The sequence below is a fragment of the Podarcis filfolensis genome (assembly GCF_964270895.1).
Source record: "Podarcis filfolensis genome assembly, chromosome: 16".
NCBI classification, from domain to species: Eukaryota; Metazoa; Chordata; class Lepidosauria; order Squamata; family Lacertidae; genus Podarcis; species Podarcis filfolensis.
The window spans coordinates 26,777,986-26,800,519 of record NC_139620.1 but is presented as its reverse complement, the minus strand read 5'-3'; the positions used below and the strand labels follow the sequence as shown (position 1 = coordinate 26,800,519).

The following is a 22,534-nucleotide window of genomic DNA, read 5'->3' as shown; positions in this document are numbered from 1 at the left end:
GACCCAAGTCACCCCAAAGTTGGCCCAGTAACTTGGAATGATACCTGCGTGCCACGATTTGGGACCTCGCTGGATGCCATGACCCAGGGAGGGTGTTAGGAACCCACAGGGGAAACACAGCACAGCACACAAATAGGCTCGCACATCCTCTCATATTTAGGATACCAGAGTGCTATAACTTGGGAGCTATAACTCCTGAGGTGCAATGATCCCAGACTTCCGGTTGCTGAGTTGCAACTACAAGACCAGTTACGCCTGGCCTGAGACAAGGGTCAAGAAGTAACTGCTCTGTGGCCAAGTAAAACGCCTGACTCGGACAAAACTAGGCTATAATTCACCTGGGTCAGTCCCAGTTTAGCATACACACACCCATGCACATTTGCATACACACACACACACAGGCCTGGAGCCTCAATGGTGCCCCTCTGGAGGCTTCACCTGGAGAAAAAGAATCTGGCAAACTACGGCTCTGTGTAACTTAAGCATTTGTCCATGCACGTCCCTAGCCAATGGTGACACAAGAGATCATGTGTGTGTGTTTGCAACAGTTGTATACAGTGGTACCTCGGGTTATAGACGCTTCAGGTTATATGATTTTGGGTTGTGCACCGCGCCGAACCCAGAAGTACTGGAACGGGTTACTTCCAGGTTCCAGTGCTTGCGCATGCACAGAAACACTAAATAACGCTTTGTGCATGCACAGTAGTGCCGAATCGCAACCCGTGCATGCACAGACACGGCGCTGCGGGTTGCAAATATGCCTCCCGCATGGATCACGTTCGCAACCCGAGGTTCCACTGTAAATGCTTTGTGCATCCTTTGTTCCACACTTGCTCCTTTCTGGAATTATCCTGCCGATGCCTCTAATGCTGCGGCTTAGAATAAACTTTTTACCTTTCAACCCATTGACTCTCCATAGGCTGGGGGAGGGACAGAGTTTTCGGACTTGGCTCTGGAAGCAGGGACAGCTTTACCACAAATTCATGGTGGCTAAGGCTGGCAATAGCTCCTAGACGACAGTAGTTATTCCGTCCCCCTCTTAATATTGAAACCCAACAGGGTCATCTAATGATACTGAATGGCACCAATATATTCAAAACAGTGCACAGAAACGATGGGACTCTCACAAGATGTAGCACTGGCAGCACATTGCAACAACTTTAAAAAGAGATTACAGAAATTCAGGAAGGATAACAGCTCCTAGGGATGGTGGCTATGTACTGCTTCCAGTTTGGCACAGAGTCTCTCCATTTGGTCTCAGGTAGGCTACCACTCTGCAGACCAGCTGGTGGGGATTACAAGGCTGTTATGTTCAGAGGCTTCTGGTTGGTCACCGTGGGAACACAATGCTGGATTAAATGCCTTGGTTGGATTTAGTTGACAGGCTCTTCTTACATTCGGATCACTCACCAGTTCCTCCACTTGCATAGATTCTCTCAAAGCTCTCCGCTTCCTAGGAAATCTAAATACCAGCACCTTAAATTTTACATGGCGTGAGTGCTTTCCATGACTTGTTGCTGCTTCACCAGCTTGCAGAATTGTTGCTGGTAAAGTTTGGGTTGAACTGGAACCAGATGTTTGACAAAGCATTTGCATCACTACAGAGATCCACTTTCAAGGCGCAAGATCTCCGTAATATTATTTGGACTTGTGAATAGACCCCAAAACAGCAGGAAGGGAGATTGTTGACCAGATTGTTCTTAAGTAACTTATGAAAATCCAAGCAATGGGTAGACACATGGTTATCTACCTCACTGAGCACATGCTTTCAAGTGAAAGGGCACAGCCCCTTTGTGTACATGGTCTGCCTAAGCTCGATTACAATGATGGGGTGTAAAAAAAAGTGTGTCAGCATGTTTGTGTGAGATGCTCAAAAGCTACCACTCACTTGACTTTTTTCTGCTAAGCCAAGCTGCTTGTTTCAGATTCATTCTCCCAAATCCCACTGCTGTACCATCCCTCCCACCCCCTGCCAAAATCTTCACTACAGAGCCTGCGGTTTGTTTGTTTTTTTAAAAAGTTTATCAAAACAAAATTTACTGATTGACTTGGCTTTTAGAAAAGTAGAGCCTTCTGTTCACAAATCTGTTCCACTTCATTAAAAATATTCAAAGTTTTCAAACCCAAGAAAAGATGCTCAAATCAAAGTCCTGTGGCTTAATTAGCCAAAAGCTACTTTCTGAGCCCCTGACCTTAGGGGAGGGGATTCCTATAGCAATGTGAATAAATGAATGAAAGTAAAATGTTAGTGTTGATGAGGCTTTCTCTTTTCAGTCAGGAGAGTCATAACTGTGGCATAGAAAAGATATCCCAGGACGAGGAGGAAGGTACAGGTCACTGGACTGATGCAGAACCACGAGGCAATGAAGTATACCATGAGTAAAGAAAGGAGAGTCCTGTAGCTTGCCAGAAACCGAAGGCTGACTCTTGGCTGTTGAATCTGCCCCAGCCTCTGCTGGCTCAGTGGGCTGTGCCTGGCCTTTTCCACAAGGGAGGGGTTGGTGAGATGGTAGCGGCAGAAGCTGCCAAGGAAGTTCTCTTTGGCACAGAGTCTCTCCATTTGGTCTGCAAACTAAGCATGGAGAGAATAAAGTCAATGCAAATAAGGAATGTTTGGTAAACACTTATGTCTGAATGATGAGAAATTAAGGACCGACTTCTTGATAGGTTTTGTTAAGAGGTCTTCTTGGAAAGGCCACGAATCAGTCTATTCTGCCCAACACACAAGCCCACTTTCAGCTTCAGGAATGCAGTCAAAAGGAGCTCCCTTTAATGCAGCTGTTCAGGAAAGCCAAAGGTAGAGAATAACATCTGTCATATATGTTTAAAGCTGCCAAGAGCACCAGCAATTCCCCAAGCAGAGAATGTTGGCTTTCTTGGAGTGGGACTGATACCTTTGGGGACAGAGCACATCTAGGGTCCGATACCATTAAGGGGTGAAATTCATTCTCCAGCCTTTGACACTGGACCAGGAGATCCACTGGGAGGCTTCATCCTACATCTTCCAGGAAGATGATCACACAAAGGAGAGGACCAGCCTGGCCCCATTCATGGGCCAAAGCAGATTGCTTCCTCCTTTACTACTAGGAAAAAGCCTCAGCTCCAATTACTGTTAGGTCTGAGACTGAAGGGAGGGAGAATCTGGAGGCATCCAGAAGATGAAGGGCTGTTGCTGGGTGTGTGTGTCAGGGTTTACGGTGGTATATGATTACAGTGTGTTCCTTGCAAACTGCCTTGAAAAGCAACAGATTGAAATCAAAGGTGTCAATCTTCTGAACAGAAAGGAGCAGGGCAAGCATTCTGGAAAGAACACCCAGAGTGTACAGTTTCGGACATATGGACTCAGAAGAGCAGCAAGGAGATTTTGCACAGCACTTACTCGTTCATTAATGGCTGAGGACAGCCGAAACAGCAGCCTCACAAGAGTGGTGCTTTCGTAACTTCGGATGGGCTGAAGCTCAGGATCTCCCTGGTACTCCACCTCAAACCTGCGTAGGCCATTGATGATCTAGGAGAACAGTTGCACTTTTAAGTTGTACCCTTAAAAGGCTTTGAGCTTCAAGACTTTTTTTACAAGGTGGCAGCTCTTCAAAATTTTAAGAGCTAAACAGGCTAGGCCATTGCAGACTCAAATTTAAGTCATAAAGGTGATACAGGCAGAATTCAGGCAAGCTTACAGCAGCAGGCCTGCTTTTCAACCCCATTAGATCCAACTCTTTATCAGTTTTTCTTTTTGAAGTTAATAATCAAAGATGTATTATACAGTGGTATCTCTAGTTACGAATTTAATTCGTTCCAGAGGTCCGTTCTTAACCTGAAACTGTTCTTAACTAGAGATGTGCTTTCGCTAATGGGGCCTCTTGCTGCTGCTGTGCTGCCAGCACACGATTTCCATTCTCATCCTGGGGCAAAGTTCTCAACTCGAGGTAACTCTTCCAGGTTAGCAGAGTTTGTAACCTGAAGCATTTGTAACCTGAGGCGTTTGTAACTTGAAGTACCACTGTACCTCTTAGAGAAATTCTATTAAAGAACACAAAAACTCTCTAACACTACTGGGGTGGGGGTCTGGGGGTTGGCCTAAGCCTCTAAAACCCTTCCAAGGAGTGTTGAACATGGGTTGTTTTGGCTCTTAATCTGGACTCAAATCTTCAGCTACTCACAAGATTACTGAAAAATTAATGTTGACTGCAACCTAGCAAAACTGGCCAGGCCAGCCACCCTCTTACCTGGTACCTGCCAAGAGGTGTGAGAATCAGCCCGTCTTCACTCTCAATGCAGTCTGGAAGCTGCTTCTTCCCATTCTTATCCTGAGCTGCCCCCCAGTTCAACATCAGCTGGCTCAGCTGGGCTTCGTTCAACTGGCAAACATCAATTTGAAAATTAGTTTATATAATTACTACACACCAAAAAGGCAAGCTGACACATCTTGGCAGCTAAGTAGCCCAAACACATAGCAGCAAGTGCTGAAATCTCTCCATACAGTGTAAGCCTGTTTCCATTTTCTCTCTTATTCCATCTAAGCCACTCCAAACACTTGAGGCTAGAAAGTGGCATATCAGAGATAAGACTGTGCAGAGATGGGCAGGCTTTGGGGCTTGCACCACAGGGAGGGATCAAATTCTGCCCCTCACTTTCTCTGATCAGTTTGAAGGTTAATAATAACTTTATTATCTGTGCCCTGCCCATCTGACTGGGTTGCCCCGACCACTTCTTAGGACAGCAAAGCAGGCAACTCTCAGAAGTAAAGAGAGCTGTGAGCCCTCCAGGCGTGGAGACAAGATGCCTCGAAATGAAGACCATCACACAAAAAAATACTTTTATCATTTTCAAAGAAGGGCTGCTCTATGAACACTCACTTTCCCAAAAGCTTGCCTCTCAAGTAATTTGCAGTTGCTACACAGAAAAAAAGCAAAAGGTACAAAAGGGAAATCCTTAGGTCATCTGCTGTCTCCTGGGCAACCCTACTGCACCAAGAAATGGGAGAGCCAGCAGGAGGGAGCTACCCCAAAACACAGGAGTTCAGTGCTGAAATCTTACTTCCAATATCCCTCTATGACTGGGACTTAGGCAGCCAGACACATGTGTGACCCAGCCACCATGGCATGATGCCCAGAATGGTAAAGATTGTGTCATGTATGCATTGTGCCAGGCTGACTTACTTCCTGTTGCTCCTCGGCATAGCAGCCTGAAGGTTCAGGGTGTGCTGTGTGTGTATATCAATATAAATGGAGGGAGAATGAAAAGACTTGACTTTGGTTCCCCTTCCCCCTCCCCCAATCCCATTCTCATGAGAGAATACAGCCCTTGACCCTGCAAAGGTCACCCATCCACAAATTAATCAGACCACCCTGCATTGCAAATAAACATATTTGGGATATATTTTGTTGCCATACCCGAAATATCTGACAAAAGTATTCCAGGGCCTTCTCCAAGTATTCGTCTGTCTTTTTAATACTGTCTTGCCCCATTTCGTCCAAGTCATTGCCTGTGTAGGAGCCATTCAAGTCAGCTGAACCAAAGCGGAACCAGGAAAGAAAGGAATGGCTAGTTGTGGCCTCCACAGAGTGGTCTGATATGGATTTGGCTGTCTGCTGGGCCTGGCCGATGAGCTGGGACAATCGCAGCACCTGATGGAAGACAGTAAGGCAAGCAACTAAGGCAGAGGTCCCAGGAATATAAAGCTTGCCCTGACCAAGCAAGCAAGTGGCAGAGAAAGCATTGTGGGAAACAAGAGTCTTAAGAGATCTGAGACAAACCACACCTCAGAATAAGTGCTGGTGGTTCTAGACTTCTGGTTTGCAAATCACTGGAAGTCGCTATGGTGCAGTAAAGGTTAAGGGACCCCTGACCATTAGGTCCAGTCGTGGCTGACTCTGGGGTTGCGGCGCTCATCTCGCTTTATTGGCCGAGGGAGCCAGCGTACAGCTTCCGGCTCATGTGGCCAGCATGACTAAACCGCTTCTGGTGAACCAGAGCAGCGCACGGAAACGCCGTTTACCTTCCCGCTGGAGTGGTACCTATTTATCTACTTGCACTTTGACGTGCTTTCGAACTGCTAGGTTGGCAGGAGCAGGGACCGAGCAATGGGAGCTCACCCCGTCGCGGGGATTCAAACCGCCGACCTTCTGATTGGCAAGTCCTAGGCTCTGTGGTTTAACCCACAGCGCCACCCGCGTCCCATATGTTCCAGTAAGAGAAGGCTCAATTTGCAGAGGTCCTGTCAGGAAGAATCTCCGCTCTTTCAAACCTCCCAATTAAGCAACATGTTAGACTTGGGACCTGCAAGGCTACCATGGCACACCTCCCAAAATGTCACAAGAACCACAAGTGGCAGCTTACCAGGCTCCTGACTTCCGGCCCAAACATCTGCTTGTATTGGAAGTCCTGTCCTTCAAGACCGTAGACATGGCTCTTCACCTTAAACGAAGCATCTGTGATGGTCGGAGCTCGGGAGGACAGGAAGCTCCCTCCGAGAGACGAAGGGCTAATGAAGAGGCGGTGCTGGCGGTGAGGAAGGGCAAGGTCTGTTTCCAGAAAGAGCTGCTCTCCTGTAAAGGGAGGGTGGGAAGCAACAGCTTTTACATGATTGCCCCTATGTAATCTGCTGCAAGGTTACTACTAGCACCTTGAACTGGCAGCCCGAAAGGACCACTGATCTTATGACCACTGATCAGCTGCCCTCAGGAGGCAAAGGTGTGAGCCACCATGATGCAATATAGCAGCCTTCCGCAGCCCCATTGTACACTGTGGTTGTATAATGCTGGGGCTGGAGTCTAAACTATGCAGAGGACTCCAAGTTGAGGAAGGTTGCCATGTAGGATTTGGACTTGGGAGACTCTTAAGCTTCTATTCTCACTGGGTCATTGGCAGTGGCTCTCACACCAGGAGCTTTTTGGAAGGAATTTAGACAAGCAACCAAGCCAGCCAGATTTCTCACCTTGTCCACCCTGATGGCTTTTCCTATTTGCCAAAGGGAAAAGCAACAGACAGGTTGCTGAGGGAGACAGAAAGGGGGCAGGTTTCTCACGCTCTCTGTTTTACCTTTCTGGATCATTTCTGCAAGGTTGGGCTGAGCGAAAACTTTGGCCACCCTGAAGACCATCAGGGCATTCTTGGGGCTGACCAAGTCGGTGCGGAGAGCTCGGTTCAGGAAGCTGACAAAGAGCTTGGTGTACATCAACAAGTTCTCCTGAACAAAAGAGGCCCTTTTAAGAGAACACAAAGGGACATATTACGTAGCTGGCAAGAGGACTGCCCTTTCCCTGCCACTGAGTGAAGTGGGCCTGCAAGATTATTCTGTGAGCACCTCCAAATTGGGAGAATGTGCATTCCAAGCAGGCAAGAATTTAAGGAGACAAGGCTTAGGAAGCCTCCTCACTTTGGTGACAGGTTCTCTTCTTACTTCCATGACAATGACCTTCACTAACAAGGGCAGAGCAGGAATCGGGGACAAGTCTGATACAGCAAAGCTTCTCTACGTTGGCACCCACAACCTCTGCAGTCACCCGCAAGTCAAAACAGGGACACAAGTGGCCACCAGTGGCAAAGGGTCACTGCCCAGATCAGACCTTTTGTATTCCAAAGCATTTGGAGGGGCACCAGGTTGGGGAAATCTGGCCTGGAACCATCATACACAGCTCTCAACCTGCTTACTGCAGGAACTGGTGAGTTTCCCCTCCATCTGCAGTGACTCAGACCATCCTAACACTCACCATTTCTCTGGCACGCTGCGAGGCAGGGACGACTCGGCACTCGGAAGGGGCTTCTCAGGCGCATATCTCCAAGGCTGCAAGTAGCTCAGCCACATCTCCAGTACCTGGGACAAGAAGTTTAGTTTTTCATTACAGTTGGTTTCACTGAACAGTTGTGTTCAGCAACTACCGGTAGTTTCCCTGAACTTGTGGACTCTGTGAAGATTTGGATCAGCAGCCTTATCCTACTGGCTTTCCCAACCACTCAACACATACAGAGATGACAGAGTCAGAAGTGGAAACGGTGGTGGTGGTGATGAGCAGGTCTTTCGGCTAGCACAAAAAGGCTTCCTTGTCAATCTGTGCCGACTTACCTATGCTATCCATGCAGCCCTTAGCACTTGTGATGAGGTGTAGGTGCAAAACAGTTTTGAAAACTGTTGAATGTTCTGTTTTGTGTGGCCTTTTTATAAAAGCCTTTTTATAAAAGCAACAACAGACAAATTCCAGGTGATGCTTATCCACTGGGATGCCAGCCCAGACACCTATTGGCTTTCTAAGCCTTTGGCAAAAAGTTCGTGACATTTTCATGCTTTTTTCCTTTGCTTTATGAGGACTAGAAACTTGATCCCGCTTTTTTAAAAAAGACCACATTCCCAAAATTTACAAGAATAAGCCACTCTGCATCAGAGGTCACAATCTGCAAATCATGCTGCACTCACATGTTTGATGATCACACTGAATGGAAAAAATATATACCGTATTTTTCGCCCCATAGGACGCACCTAATTTTTTTGGGGGGGAGGGGGAAATAAAGAAAAAAAAAATATTCCCCCCCCCAGGCACGGGGCAGGCGTGGGGGAAGCCCGAGCTTCCCCCGACCCCAGCCCCCAGAACAGCCTGCTATCCGCAAGCCTAGGGAGCTGCGCCGGTCTCCCCAGGCTTGCAGAAAGGTGCGCGAAGCCCAGGCGCGCTCTTCAGTGCGCACCAGGCTTCGGAATGCAGGCAGCTCTGCGCCACCCTCTGGAGCCCCGCGCGGCTTCGCACAGGGCTCCAGAGGGTGGCGCAGAGCTGCAGGAAGCCCGGGAGCGCAGGCAGCTCTGCGCCACCCTCCGGAGCCCCGCGCGGCTTCGCGCCGGGATCCGGAGGGTGGCGCAGAGCTGCAGGAAGCCCTGGAGCGCAGGCAGCTCTGCGCCACCCTCCGGAGCCCCGCGCGGCTTCACGCCGGGATCCGGAGGGTGGCGCAGAGCTGCAGGAAGCCCTGGAGCGCAAGCAGCTCTGCGCTACCCTCTGGAGCCCCGCGTGGCTTCGCGCCAGGATCCGGAGGGTGGCGCAGAGCTGCAGGAATCCCGGGAAAGCCTGCATTCGCCCCATAGGATGCACACACATTTCCCCTTCGTTTTTGGAGGGGGAAAAGTGCGTCCTATAGGGTGAAAAATACGGTAAATCTGAATGCTGGAAAAAATTGGCTCTAACACTCTCCTCTGTTCAGCACAGTCCACACAAAACAGAACATTCAACGGAGGTACTTACAGCTCTGAATGAAGCATCCAAGGGCCAGTGACCAAAGCAGTGCTGCAGAAATATGTAGAGTTTTTGCTGAACAAACCGGGGAATCACAATCCTGCAAACACAAGAGAGGTCCCCCCAAGATAAGCAAAGCAGGAGGCAAGAATAACATTTGGGTATGGAAACAGAGAGGCTTCTCCAGCTCAATGTACCATACAGGAGGTGTCCACTCTATGCATGCGTGTGTGTTTTTAAAAGGAGGCTGTGAAATGTCCTTAGTTTCTTGGTTTATGCCAGAGAGGGAATCTGTGTTTTTTATTCCATTCTCTTCTTCAGGGAACAGAGATAGGATTCATGGAACAGAAAAATCATGAGAGCTGGCCCTCTCCTGCACGTTTACTCCCTGATGCACAGGGTGCTGACCTGAACAAGCCTAGAACAAACCTACCTCTTGAATTCCTCCAGGGGGCTGGCAGTGTGGGAATGCCCAGAAGGAGAAACAGGATCCGGCTTCAGGCTGTTGCTGAAAGCATGGAGGTGCTTCACGAGTAGCCGGATGACCAAGACGTGCTCCTCCGTCGGCTTAAATGACTCCTGGATCAGAAGCAGAAGCAAGAGGAAGAGGAGTAGAAGAGGAAAAAGGAGTAAATCCTCTCCCTGCCAGAAAGGAAGGCCAGGAGGGAGGAGGGTGTGGAGAGAAAAGGCGAAGAGAGCTGAAGCGCTACAGAGCAGAGCAAAGAGGTGTCCGCAGACCCTTTAGTTTAGTTCCTGGCCAACCAAATCGCAGAAGTGAAGTGTGTCCCACACTTCCATCCTGAGTGTAGGAAGGTAATTTCGCCTACTGCTGAGAAGAGCGTGAGCAACTCATTCCAGTACAGTTCTGACTAAGTTGCCCAGGGCTGTTCACAAAGTGGCTCAAACTACTTTGCCTTCCTGACCACACTCAGGGCATCCGCTCGCCCCGCAGAAAGCACAAGCACAGCATCCACCCACCAGCCAAATGTTGCCAGTGAAGCTTTGCAATCACGGGATAAGTGAAAGGACCCCCTTGTGGACTGAGGAAAGGTTAAGGAACAGGAAGCAGAAACTGGGAACGAATTAAGACAGTTCTCCCAATGGCGGAATGAAAGAAACAGGGTCCCCGAAGGAGGACAGGTACTTTTTAACTTGTTCATAAAACACCTATGGAGTTTAGGGGTAAGTAGTGAGGAAGGAAGGTTTGTTCATGATACCGAATTGTTCAGGGTGGTTAAAACAAAAAGGAATCATTAGGAGCACCAAAATGATATCTCCAAACTAGGTGAATGGGCAGTTGGATGACAAGCGCATTAAGTGATGCACATATCGGGGTTAAAAAAAAAAACCCCCCACACCCCAGTTCCACCAATAAGCTCATGAAGTCCGAACTGGCAGTGACATACTTCCCCTTTGCTGCTCCACCTTAGGCAGCAAAATGCCTTGGAACAGCCCTGCCAATGTGGCTGGACTTCCGACTTCCATCAGCCCCCGTCACAATGGCAAACAACAGGATTTGCAGGGCAGCAATGTTGCGAAAGCTAAATGTTTCCCCCTACTGTGAGGGAAAAACCACTTTGCTATGCTTAAACTGAGAATCCCAGCCGATCAAGATTTTTCTCCACTCTCAAAATATTTGGTATGACTGTGGACAAGGTGTAGCCATGCACCTAGGTCCTAGTCTTTATTACCTTATTATTATTACCTTAAACCCTGAGGTGTAGAACACTTTTTCTGGTTGCTCCACAATTCCGGTGAAGAGGCCTATTTTATAGGAGGCAGTGGGATGGGAGTTAATGCACCAAAAATCTCACCTTTGGGGAGGAGATTCACAAGGTGATCCTAACACAGCAAACTCCTAATAATTCCCAGCATCTAAGATGATGCTGTAACCACTTTTTAAATCCTGAAGACTAGAAAGCTGCTCTTGAAAATAATATAAAGGCAGGATCTTCACAGCTGAACACCACACACAATGCCTTTTTGACTGGCCCCTGTCACCACCAAGGAATTGAAGGGATGAAGGAAAACAAAGAACCAATCCCAGCAGCCATGATCTGTGCATGCACATTTCCTTTACGATCTGCAAACATGCAGTCCCCCAAATGAGTCCTTTCAAGCTGTCTATGGGGTTTTTAGCCCTGTGCAGCTGCTCTTAACCGGAAGCGGATTATGATGATGTATGTATGTGTTTTTATTAAAAAGACACCCACATACACACTTAATCAAGGCAGGACTAATGCTGTCCCCAAGCTCCTCTTTCATCGACAGGAGCAAGGTGAGAAAGCAGCACACAGCCCAGTTAGCAAAGCAAACGTCTGTGGCAAAGGGGTGCTCCAAACCTCTCCTTTCATCAAGACTTGCAAGCAGACCCCGGTGCTCTTCCTAATCCAGGGATGAGCAGCATCTATAACCCTCCAGATATTGCCGAGATTCCCAGCAGTCCATGTGGCCAATGGTCAGGGAGGATGGACCTGGTAGGTAGTCTGGAGGTTCTCCACAGGTTCCCCACCGGTTCTAAGCTAGGCTGGGCCTTAAAAGGCTTCATCTTTTCTCTCCAGTTATCACCCACTGGCACATTTCAGGAGTTAAGAGAGGAGAAGCTGCTAGATAAATGGCTTTTGCGCTCAAGCTCGTGACCAGCTGATCTAACTGGACATGCTCCTTTCCTAGCAATGCTGTGGCAGCTTCTGACACACTCAAAGTCACCAGACTCTGGCAACTACATAGAAAGGAGAAGCCCGATACATTTTCCCCTCCTTGTGTGGGTGGAGCATCGCAGGAGGTTGTAGCTGCCTAGGGTAAGGAAGTGGGAGAATGAGCGACCTTTGGGAAAATCCATCACCTGGACTTGGCATTGTTTTCTGTGCTCCATGGGAAATAATAGGCCCACAGGAGCAGGCCCACGCCACTCTCAAAATCCTCTTTACAACAGCAGCCCCACAGAATGTACTTTTCCACACCCCCAATGTCTGCCCACACTCACTGCAAACTGTAGGATCTTTTCTTTTTAATTTTTAGACAAATAAAATGAAATGGGGGGGGGGGGAGAAAGAAAGAAAAGAAAACTGAAAATACTTGGTATGTGTGGAGGGCCTGGAAGCTGGATTGGGCAGGATTACTGCGGTGGGCACTGGAGATACTGAGCCGGTATTGGAGAACCTCCAGCTGAGAGACACAACACAAAGGGGGGGGCAGGAGGGGTAGAAGAGGCAAACACAAAAATGGAAAGAAACAGGGGGAAAAACAACCAGTGAGAATGAGCCCAGGAAGAAGGGGGGACAAGGAAAAAAAACAAAAAGCAAAACCCAAGAATGAGTCACAAATGAATGACAAATGCAGCCAATGTGAAGAGGGACACACAACAGCAACACATCTTTGGTGCAAAATAGCCTCAAGCAAAGTCTGATCCCCCTTTTCTCACGTTGCGCAAACATTTTCAGGCTGCAAGCTCTTCTCTGGAACCCAAACGCCAAGGTGTTTTGGCAGTGAGGGACAGCAGAGAGGTATTAGGCAGGAAGGGCTGGGGGCTCCTGGGTCGTGGGCTTATCAGAAGTGTTTGGCTCAAAATGGCAAAACTGGAGATAAGCTGGGACTTCTCTCTACCCAGCAAGGCAGTTCTTATACACATTTTGGCTCCTGGAACAGTGGAGGTGGTTTGAGACTTTGCAGCAACAGCTGGAATTTAACATCAACAAATGGATTCTGGGAAACCCAAGTCACAGTTATGAGTATCAAGATTTACCAGGACTTTTCCAATCAGCTTTTGCATAGTGTTTGTGGCCTTCTGTGTGTGTCCACAAACAAGCGCCACTGGGCCCTGGCAAAGCAGCCACACAAGGAGTCCTGCACCTGCACCTTGTGCTGGGTGTGCGCTAATCTGATCAAGGGCACACCAGGCCAGGCCAAGCCAAATTCAGGTAAAAGAAGAGTTAAAGCAGCTGCAAGTGAGGATGCAATGAATCAAGGGCATCCTGGTAAACAAACACCAAGGATTTCAAGCCACTGGGAGCAAAGGCTCCAATGCAAACATCCCCCCTCCCTGCCCTGCAGAATATGCAACAGTGGGCCTGGAACTCATGATTCCCTATGAAAACATTAAGAGAAAATATTCAGGTCAGCCTCCAAAGCTGATCAGCTGGGGGAGGGTGGAGAGAGGGAAGGCCGTTTTTGCCACAAGAGAGTGAAAGCCAAAACAAAGTGTATGTATACATGGCAAATCTGGATCTAAGTAGGCTGATCCCCAGGCTACATTTCTGGATCTCTGGCCCTGGACTCTCAAATTTAGAAATGCAGCGCAGTAGCAGCTGGCGCTAGAAACTATCACAGATATTAAAATATGGGATGCAAACAGAATACACACAACCAACAATGATGCCACACGCCTCCCTCCCTGCAACAGCATGTGGAGAAACACAAACAGGATGGCAAGTGAGCATGAGACTGGGGGAGGAAAGGAAAGACGGGCATTTTTGAGGAAAGAAGAAGTGGAGTTAACTGTATACAATGTCATACACACTCAGAAATACTTGGCTGCTTCAGAAGATGACAGGTGCAGTTGATTAACATATGACTGTTTGGGGCTGGTGGCTTGACTTTTTAAGTGATTTTACTCACATATATTCCCAAGACTTTAGGGTGAAGGATGTGTGTATGTGTGCGTCTAGAAATCCAGTAAAATTAAGTAAGAGCTGATGCCACCGCATTCAGAAAGGAAAGTGTAATGTTTTCAGTTCAAATCCTAACTAAAGCAAGCCCTCAACCCCACCACCACCACCACCGCTGGCAATACAAGGGTGTTTTTATTTACTTGCAACATTTTTACACCACCAATGGAAGAAAAAGTTCTCTGGGTGGAATACAGAAAGGAAAATGCAAAGCGTAGCACATAAAATCAGAAACAAATTTTAAAACACCACCAGAATAAAACCTGCGATAAAGAAACCAAGTATCTACAAAGCACTAAAACTTGGGTTTAAAAAGGAAAGTGGAAATCCTGGGAAAACAGAAAGTTCTTCATCTAGTTTTGGTAAGACTGCATTTCAGGAGACATGTGAGCATCTCTTTCCCAGGAGAGCATTCTATAGCTGGAGAGCCACCATCATAGAGGCCCTTTCTTGCATAACCCCCTGCATCCCCATTTTGGCCACCTGGGAGAAGAAGGGCTCAGCACCCCACAGCCAGGCTCTCCTGAGATCCAGGCACACCAGCAGAAATATCCACCTAAGGCCTCTGGAATATGAATCCATTCACCTGCAGGTCTCTCCACACTTGAAGAGCAGAAAGTCCACACCTCAATGGGAAATGATCCAACCACAACAAGAGGAAAGATGTTGATTCTTACACTCAAGACTACCATCCTTCTGCCTGATCAAGGGTGTGTCCTGCTGATATCCATCTTGGGGTGAAGATATGCTGGGGCAGCCCCCATGGCTGCCACAAAGTCCTGAACTACCACGGAAGTTGAAACTATCCCAACACGAAATCAGAGATGGTCTCTCAGGCATGGAGGTGGGTGGGTGGTGTACAAGCAGAATCCCCAGTCTGCCCCAGGTTCTCTATGTAAGAGACTCCAGGTTAGCATTAGAGTAATACTAAACCATGGGTAGGCAAACTAAGGCCCGGGGGCCGGTGCCGGCCCAATTGCCTTCTCAATCCGGTCCATGGATGGTCTGGGAATCAGTGTGTTTTTTACAGGAGCAGAATGTGCCCTTTTATTTAAAATGCATCTCTGGGTTATTTGTGGGGCCTGCCTGGTGTTTTTACATGAGTAGAATGTGTGCTTTTATTTAAAATGTATCTCTGGGTTATTTGTGGGGCATAGGAATTTGTTCATATTTTTTTCCCCAAAATATAGTCTGGCCCCCCACAAGGTCTGAGGGACAGTGGACTGGCCCCCTGCTGAAAAGCTTTGCTGACCCCTGACCTACTGAGTTCTTGCAACAACCACAGTAAACATTATCAAGTTTGACATAAATCCCTCAAGCAAACAAAGCTAAGGTTTAGGGATGGCCCTTTACAGCTCCCAGCCTGCAGGCAGAGAACCTTCACCCACAGAGGTCCACCAATGTTTAAATACCTCTGATAGTCAGTGAAGTATGATTGTCATTTGGTATACTGGTTTGCTGTTGTTATTTCATTCTGCAACTCTGTATTGCTTCCCCCCTTTTTTTCTTTGTTACTTATCTGTTTTTTCAGTGTCTACATGTTTTTGTAAACAAGAAAAATTAAATAAAATGTTGCACTGGAGAGCAATGTTTGCCAAGAACTTTCCCTAGCATCATAATTAGGGCCTGCCACAAAACTGCCTACCAAATTCATGTCTTTCTTCTCAGGCAGTTTTAACTATTTCTAACTCGAACAACACAGACATTCCAAGACATGCAACCGGCATCTGCGGGAATTGAGCTTCCCTCAGCTTTGACATAAAGCAAAGCCTTTCTCCATTGGCTGGAACTCCTCTCTCGAGTGCTGATGTATCAAAGAAACCCACTTCAACCCTAACTTGCTTTTATTTAAGTGCCAAGAGCCTCCCCTCACTCATTAAGCAGAGAACAGAGCTAGGCAGCAGCAGTTGCATTTCCCTGCAGCCCCTCAAACAGGGAGGTCAGCAAGCAAGAGATGGCCAAGCTCAGCCCCTTACCTTGATGTGAGGGGACTGCATTTTCTGGTACATGTCCAGGGAGTAATGATGAAGCCACATTTCAACAAAAACCTAGGAAGAGAAGAACTTGTTCACCTGCCTGAATAGGACCAAAGAACCTACTACAGCAGTAGCCAGAGCCGGCCTTTGGAGTGATTTCTGCTCCTGGGGTCTGGTCTGAAGCTGTTTCAAGACATAGCTCAATCAGTGTTGGACGTGGCAAGTTCAAGAAACCAAGTGGTCAGGTACGTTTGTGCTAGCTGACTTGTTTTCCCACCCCCCAGATTAGGGATCTCCAGAGCTTGGGATTCTGGGGCAGGGACAGGGAAACAGCAGAAAGGTACTAAAAGGCAGGTAACTGCAATGAAGGCCCACCCCTAAAACTCTTTTTGATTCTCTGAACCCTCAGAAAAAACCATTTAATCAGATACACCTCTGTAACCTTCCAGATATTGTTGGATTCTAAGTCCCAGCAGCCCACATGTCCAAAGGTGATGGAGATGGGGAGCTGTAACCCAGCAACACTTGGGAGGGAGGCACGCTCCCCCTCTCCTACAGGCAAAGCAAACTCTTCTTTTTCTTAAAGGTGTGTTTCCCCAGTTGCCCAGGCCCTGCCCAGAAGTAGGCCTGGTATTCCACAATTGCCTGTCCCCCACCCTGCTGAGCTAACACAATATCCCCGAAGAGCTTGCAGCAACAGCCAGGCAGAGTAGCCACTGCAGCACAACCTCCTTCCCTCTTGGGCACACCTGAAGCATGGTTTCCGATCTCCAGATCTCCTGGGAAGCAGGGTCTGCATTCACCGAAGTCTGGTGAGCAACATGTCTTTTCAGAAGGCTTGTTGGATGCATCCCATAGGAGCTGAACGACATTGCAGGAGATCTAGAGGGGAGGAGAAAGAAAAGACACAAGTTAAAAAAACCCAGAAAGGGTCACCCAAACAGGATAGTGGAGGGAGTAGTCAGGGTTGGGCCTAAGGACAAAGTGGAGCAAGGGAAAATCTGCACTATGGCCTCCATCAGTGTAGAACAGCATTTTTTTATTTTTTCCCCTCCCCAAAATTGGGTTGTCTCCATTTCGGATGGAAATTTAGAATTCAGCTACTCAAAGCTTCATTGCAAGAGCAGAGCTATACTGTTGGCTGGGATACAGAGATGACTCCTGCTACCATCTTTGTACACCGTGAACCTGTAATCTGGAAAACTAGGACAAGTACTCACCGGGGAGCAGGTGATGGGACGGCCCCCCCTGCATCGGAAGAGGAGGGGGGTGGAAGGACAATCCCTTCTGTGGGCAGGAACCACTTCAAGTACCGATCCACTAGGACAAAGTAAGCACTGTTGGACATGCTGATATGATAGGCTGTGGAGATGCTCTGAAACACAGAGAAGGAGAGAGAATCCCAAGTCATTCCACTTACGGTATCAACTCAAATAGAGAACTTTATGGGTAAGCCTAAAAAAAATCAAGCTACTCAAAAGCATAATTTTCCATCACACTATGTCCGGCTCCTCTTCTGTTTTTCTCTGGAGGAGCAGTCCTCTATGACGGTAGCTCCCACCAACAGCCTGGCATGGTCCATACCGATTTTACCACCCTCTCTGCTATTTTGTGAGAAACGAGCCTGGTGCACAACGTGCTACAGTGAGAGTTCAACAACAGAGGCAGTGAGGACCTGATAGGAAGGGGCAATTCTGCAGGGCTCAGTCCCCCTCTCCCCACCTGTTTAGCAGCCCTACATCCCTGCCACTCTCTTCTTAGTGCAAAGCATTCAGGTGACAAGCTGAAACGGTTAAGCACACTTCAGTGCCAAGGGAACGACCAGCAGGCAGAGTATTTCAAGCACTTTAAGAAGCTATTTATACAAATATTGACTTTACACCACCAAACATCACGGCAAGTGTGGAGGGGGAGGGAGAGGTGGGTCAACAAGGTATAAACCACAAGAGGCACAAAACTATTCTGCAACTTCTCATCTCATTTGCATAGCAAACTGTAGGCAATGCATTGAAAGAAGCAGCTGCCTTTTTATTTACCTTCGGTGTAATCAGGCTTAATGCAAAGTAGAACATGTAATATTCAAAGGGATCTGGCAGCAGAGTCAAGGATAAAGTCCAACAGAAAACATGAAGAAGCATCAAGTCTTAGCCATTCAAGACCATCCAATGAAGTGTCTATAGTCAGTGTTTTATTCTGTTCTCAGGATTTGGGTGTGAAGGTGGGAGTGCCCCTTCTTGTTAAACACTTTATCAACATGGCAAAACACTTAAAAATGCAGCTAAAACAGAAGGAAAAACATCTAAGGGAGAAATCCAAGATAGACCCTGAGAAAGATCAGAGTTTGCAAGCTGCAGCCATGCAAAGAACCAAAATGACTTCCCTCCACAATGGTGGGGAAACTGGTGGGAGTGTAACAATCCGCTTATTCCCCAGGCTTCTAAGAGCTGGAAGACCATGGGTTTTCCATGCAATTTATCTTCACCTGGAGGAGCCACTCATATGCAATCACCTTGGAGCAGCTTGTGTGGCAAGCAGTTTTGAAAAGTTTGAGTGGAATGTGCAGCAGCTGGCCACTTCTTATGTGTTTTGGGAGAGGGAACACAACTTCCATCCAGGGCCTTGCTAAGCAGAGGGCAAAGAAATCATGCTGGAAAGCTGTAAGAATCAGGGTGGTCTCCCTCTCACCACCGACTGTTTGGCATCACTGAACTACTGCATGATTTGTGCCCTGCCCCAAACATACACACAACGTGAAGAGAAACAATTCTGGGCTTATTGCCCAAAGGATACTAAGGGCCAAGTTCAAGCTCAGGCCTCCAGATGGAGGAAACTGGACTTTGTTGTGGTACAAAGAACATTCTGGTAAAATCCGCTCTTGTATTGAGGCTTTCACTGGGCCCTGAAAAGAACAATGGCATAATTAAGACACAAAATACAGACCTTATGACTGAAACAGCCCTTAAGGTGTACAAACATTTGCCCCCCTGAGATCTGGGGTGTGGAAACCAACAGCCACTTCTGGAGCCCTAAACCTCCCCCTTCTGCTCTGTTGTAGCCCAAAAGTTTAAGGCTTCAGCTCCCACTGCACAGCAAGCTGAGGAACAGGCAGAATCTGTGTGCTGCAGAGAGTACTTACCATTTTAATCCTAACACGTTCATATGAAATCAGTGGGACTTCCACATAAAGAATTTGGAACTTAAACTGCCTATTTTATCCTGGATTCAAAGTGGTAGTGTGGATCTTATCACCTCCTTTCCCAGATACTTACAGGAAGGTAGGAGACAGAGAAATCGTATCTGTACTCTTCAGCTTGGAGCTTGTAAACCAACTTCATCATTGGGCCTCTACCAAAAAAAAAAAAAAAAAAAAAAAGGCAGCAAGAGAGAAAACATTCAGAAGGACAGGGGGTAACCCTTGGAACCACATCAGAGCTCTTCCCACCGCCCTCCTGAATAAAGAGGTTTACCCAGCATCAAGAAAGTCCAAGGCAATGTTGTACTCAGTAGGGTTTGCCCGTCCTTGTAAACAACGGAGGTTCCAACCTAAAATAATGCCATCTAAGCTGCCAAAGATGCTCTCCACCAGCCAGGGAAAGATGGCATGAAGTTCCTTCCAAGGGAAGAGAAACAGAAAAGCTATTATGGGTCACCTCAAAACAAAGATACACATTGTTTGACTCAAAGACTTCCCAGGGGCTCCAAACCACAGAAGGCATTTTCTGTCTAGAAACCATTCTGTGCTAAATTTACCATTCCCAGGAGACCCAAGACTGACAGCTAGTGGAAATAGTGGACAAAACCTGACAAGCAGACATCAGCAAAATGAAGGTGAATTCCTCTAGTCAGTTTCTCTCTATTTCAGTCTGTCAGTTTGACTTGTAGTTGTGTCTGTATTTACATGTGAGGTTGCTCTGGGTTCTTTCATGTTTTCTCTCCATTGGGCAGGAGTGAACAGGGCAGTCTGCCCTACCCTGACAACATATATATATTATCAGAGAAGGTAAATACACTCCAAGGAAATATTATAGGCCTGAACAAGTAATGAGCCTTCTACCTTGGCAGGAAAATCTTCAATGACAGTCACAAGATCATGGCACCTCTGGGCGAAAGGCTTGTTCAGACAGTCAGCCTTTAAGCTATCCTGTTTTAAACAGAAAAGAAAATCTACCTCAGAAAAGCAAAGAACCCTTGATCAGTCAATTGTGAGCAGGTCATTCCCAACCTGATCAAACTGAGATGTGAAGAACCCAGGTCCTGGTCTACCCACAATACTGATATGAGTTTGCCAAGAACTAGCAGGAGGAGCCCCTTTCCCAGGTCTCCACCCTTCCAATATGCAAAAGCAGCTCTGAAACCCAAGGCAAAACAGCACAGAGATCAAGTGCTGTGAAACCCCCTTACTTACCAAGAGGTAACTGTGCTGAGGAAAGTGATGGGCAGTCATCTCCGTACCTCGGATATGGCCAAATGGTGGTGTCATTTCAGCAAGCTGCCAAGAGGAGAGAAAGAAAGGCCTCAAACTGGGACCTCAGCCTTGTTGGTTGATACCATTTATTATATGCTGCATAGCTGGAGATGCCTCAGCCTCCTGACCTGAATGTTATCACCAGTTCTGCTCCTGGATGTGTGTGTGAGAGAGAGAAGAGTGCTCTGGGGTGGCTCAAACAGTGATGCCATCAAAGCCCCTCCTGTGAGGATTCTGACTGCCAACAAGTTACGCTGTCTGAAAGGAAGAGTATGTGGCAGGCACTGCCCTGGATGTTGCCACCTGCACTTGGATCTGACAAGGTGGGCAGCGTTTGAGACTCCCATTGTTCTAGGTGCGTTTTGTGACAAGGAATTTCATTAGCGTGAGCAGCTTCCAAGGTCTGGGCACAGTGCTGCGCCTATGATTTCAGATTAAAACTGCAGTGGAAGGAAAGGAGGACCTTTCTCTACCTCCCCACTTCCAGCCACTCTCTGAAGACTGGAGAAAATACCCTCATAAGAATACTGGTGGGGGAGGGGGGAGCATGGCTTTGGGTTTGTTTGTTTTTTGCAGTCTTCAGATGAGGACTAGAGCATGTGAAAATGAACATAAGATTTTAGCTGCAGTTCATTCATTTGCAGCTTTGTATTGTTATTTTTTAAAAAGCACCTAAACATTCTGTTGTTTCACTCGTAACCTAGGTTTAAGGTGCCGTTTAGCTCCTAGCTTTCATAAATCAGTTTCTAACACTGGAGGCGGGGTGCTTCACAAGAGTGGCTACTCTTTAGCGAAAGCAAGGGGGTCTGAAACACCACTAGTGGTGGCTGCAGTTTTTAAAACCTTGTGCTTGAGCTTGCTTCTCCCCCGCCCCCTTCTCCCTCACATTCCTTTTCTCTCGTATGGTATGTCTGGGGTGTGTATATATGTATGTATTAAGAAGCTGCTTGCTGGCAATATATATATTGTAAGCTGTTCTGATGGCATTTATGTCCTAGCCCTTAAGCCAAAAAATGCAAACAGCAGCATATAAATATCTCAAGTAAACAAACAACACTTTCGAAAGTCTTTCTGCCCTTTAGCCGCCGCCTTAGGCGCGGAGAGGCCTCCAGAGCGCGAAGCCCGCCAGGAGGGAGGCGGTGAGGCTGCTCAGCCTGCGCCGACCGAAGGGACTTGAGCTCCTCTGGGCCACGGCGGGACTTTCTCCCGAGTAACCCTAACCAGAAGAAGAGGCAGCTCAGGGCCTGCCTCTCATGGCTTTTGTGACAACGTGCCGGGCCTCTCCTCCGCCTCCCCAGCGAGGCCAGCCACCGCCGCCGCCGCTCACCTCCTCCCGCCTCCGGCATTTCAATCCCACCGCCCTCTCCGCTCCGTCCGCAGCCAGGCAGGGCGCAGGTCAAACGCGTCACCAACACCCCAGCACGCCCCTCCCCTTAGGGACTACCGCCGCGGGTGCACTAAAGTGACGCAGCGCGACAGACCCGCGCGCCGAGAACGAGCTCCTAGACTTCTTACAGGGTAGAGTGGCACGCGCAACGCCTAGTTTCCGGGTCGGAACAGTCCCTCACCCGTCTCTTTTCGCTCTGCTCATCTTATCAGTTTCACACAGACAGTCCAAGATGCAACTAGATCTATTGAACGTGCCCAAGCATCAGCACGTAGCCTGAATAGGTGGCAAAATTTGCAAAGGGGAAAAAAAAAGATTCGGAAACTGAACCTTTAAAGAGATTTAAATTCTTAACATCAGACTTAAAATTTTAACATCACAAATTCACAAGATGGTTCAAAATGATTTGTGCTGTCTGTCTTGATCCTGTTATTCAGGGCTTTTGATGGTATACCTTGTGAGGTCACCTTGCTTAGTCATCTTTGACACAGGGTTCTCTTCTCTCTCCACTCCCCTCCCTTTGGGATGCCTTGCACCCCTTGTCCTCACCTATTTGAGATGTGCTAATGTCCAGAACCTCACATTGTTAGATAATTTTAATTTTAAAAGGCCCTTAAAGGGTCCATTGTGCACCAGCTCCATTAAGCTCAAATAAGGCTGGACTTCGTGCTTGTGTTTCTTTCAGTGCTGTTACATGTTACAACAGTCAGATCCTCATTTTTGCACCTCACAATTTTTAAAGGATGCTTACGTCTGTAAGCATATGACCGACGGGGGGGGGGGAGTTGTGTGCAGTACACAAAACTTCTACAGTAAACCCCTTC

At 47.7% G+C, this 22,534-nt stretch overlaps 1 protein-coding gene across 2 annotated transcripts; it reads right to left on the bottom strand.

The window, feature by feature from the left end:
* Positions 1-1,999: 1,999 nt before the first annotated feature.
* SMPD4 (sphingomyelin phosphodiesterase 4) lies at positions 2,000-21,796 on the bottom strand. 2 transcript variants are annotated; one of them, XM_083589984.1, is made up of 20 exons: positions 21,651-21,796; positions 20,264-20,347; positions 19,913-19,999; positions 19,326-19,468; positions 19,128-19,203; positions 18,649-18,757; positions 17,895-17,947; positions 17,079-17,233; positions 16,608-16,740; positions 15,859-15,930; positions 12,294-12,383; positions 9,649-9,794; positions 9,225-9,315; positions 7,713-7,816; positions 7,042-7,205; positions 6,340-6,548; positions 5,394-5,627; positions 4,227-4,358; positions 3,380-3,508; positions 2,000-2,572 (listed from the first exon to the last, which is right to left on the bottom strand). In XM_083589984.1, the coding sequence occupies exons 2-20, from the start codon at positions 20,336-20,338 to the stop codon at positions 2,246-2,248; spliced, it is 2,529 nt and encodes an 842-aa protein (XP_083446110.1). In that variant the 5' UTR covers positions 20,339-20,347; positions 21,651-21,796; the 3' UTR covers positions 2,000-2,245. The 2 variants fall into 2 exon arrangements, with proteins under 2 accessions (XP_083446110.1, XP_083446111.1); XM_083589985.1 differs by lacking the exon at positions 12,294-12,383.
* Positions 21,797-22,534: the final 738 nt, after the last annotated feature.

Coding starts and splice junctions, on each gene's coding strand:
- SMPD4 (XM_083589984.1), bottom strand. CDS start 20,338: ATGACACCACCATTTGGCCATATCCGAGGTACGGAGATGACTGCCCAT. Junction 7,206..7,712: donor CGCAGCGTGCCAGAGAAATG/GTGAGTGTTAGG, acceptor TTCTCTTAAAAG/GGCCTCTTTTGTTCAGGAGA. Junction 6,549..7,041: donor TGCAGAAATGATCCAGAAAG/GTAAAACAGAGA, acceptor CTCCCTTTACAG/GAGAGCAGCTCTTTCTGGAA.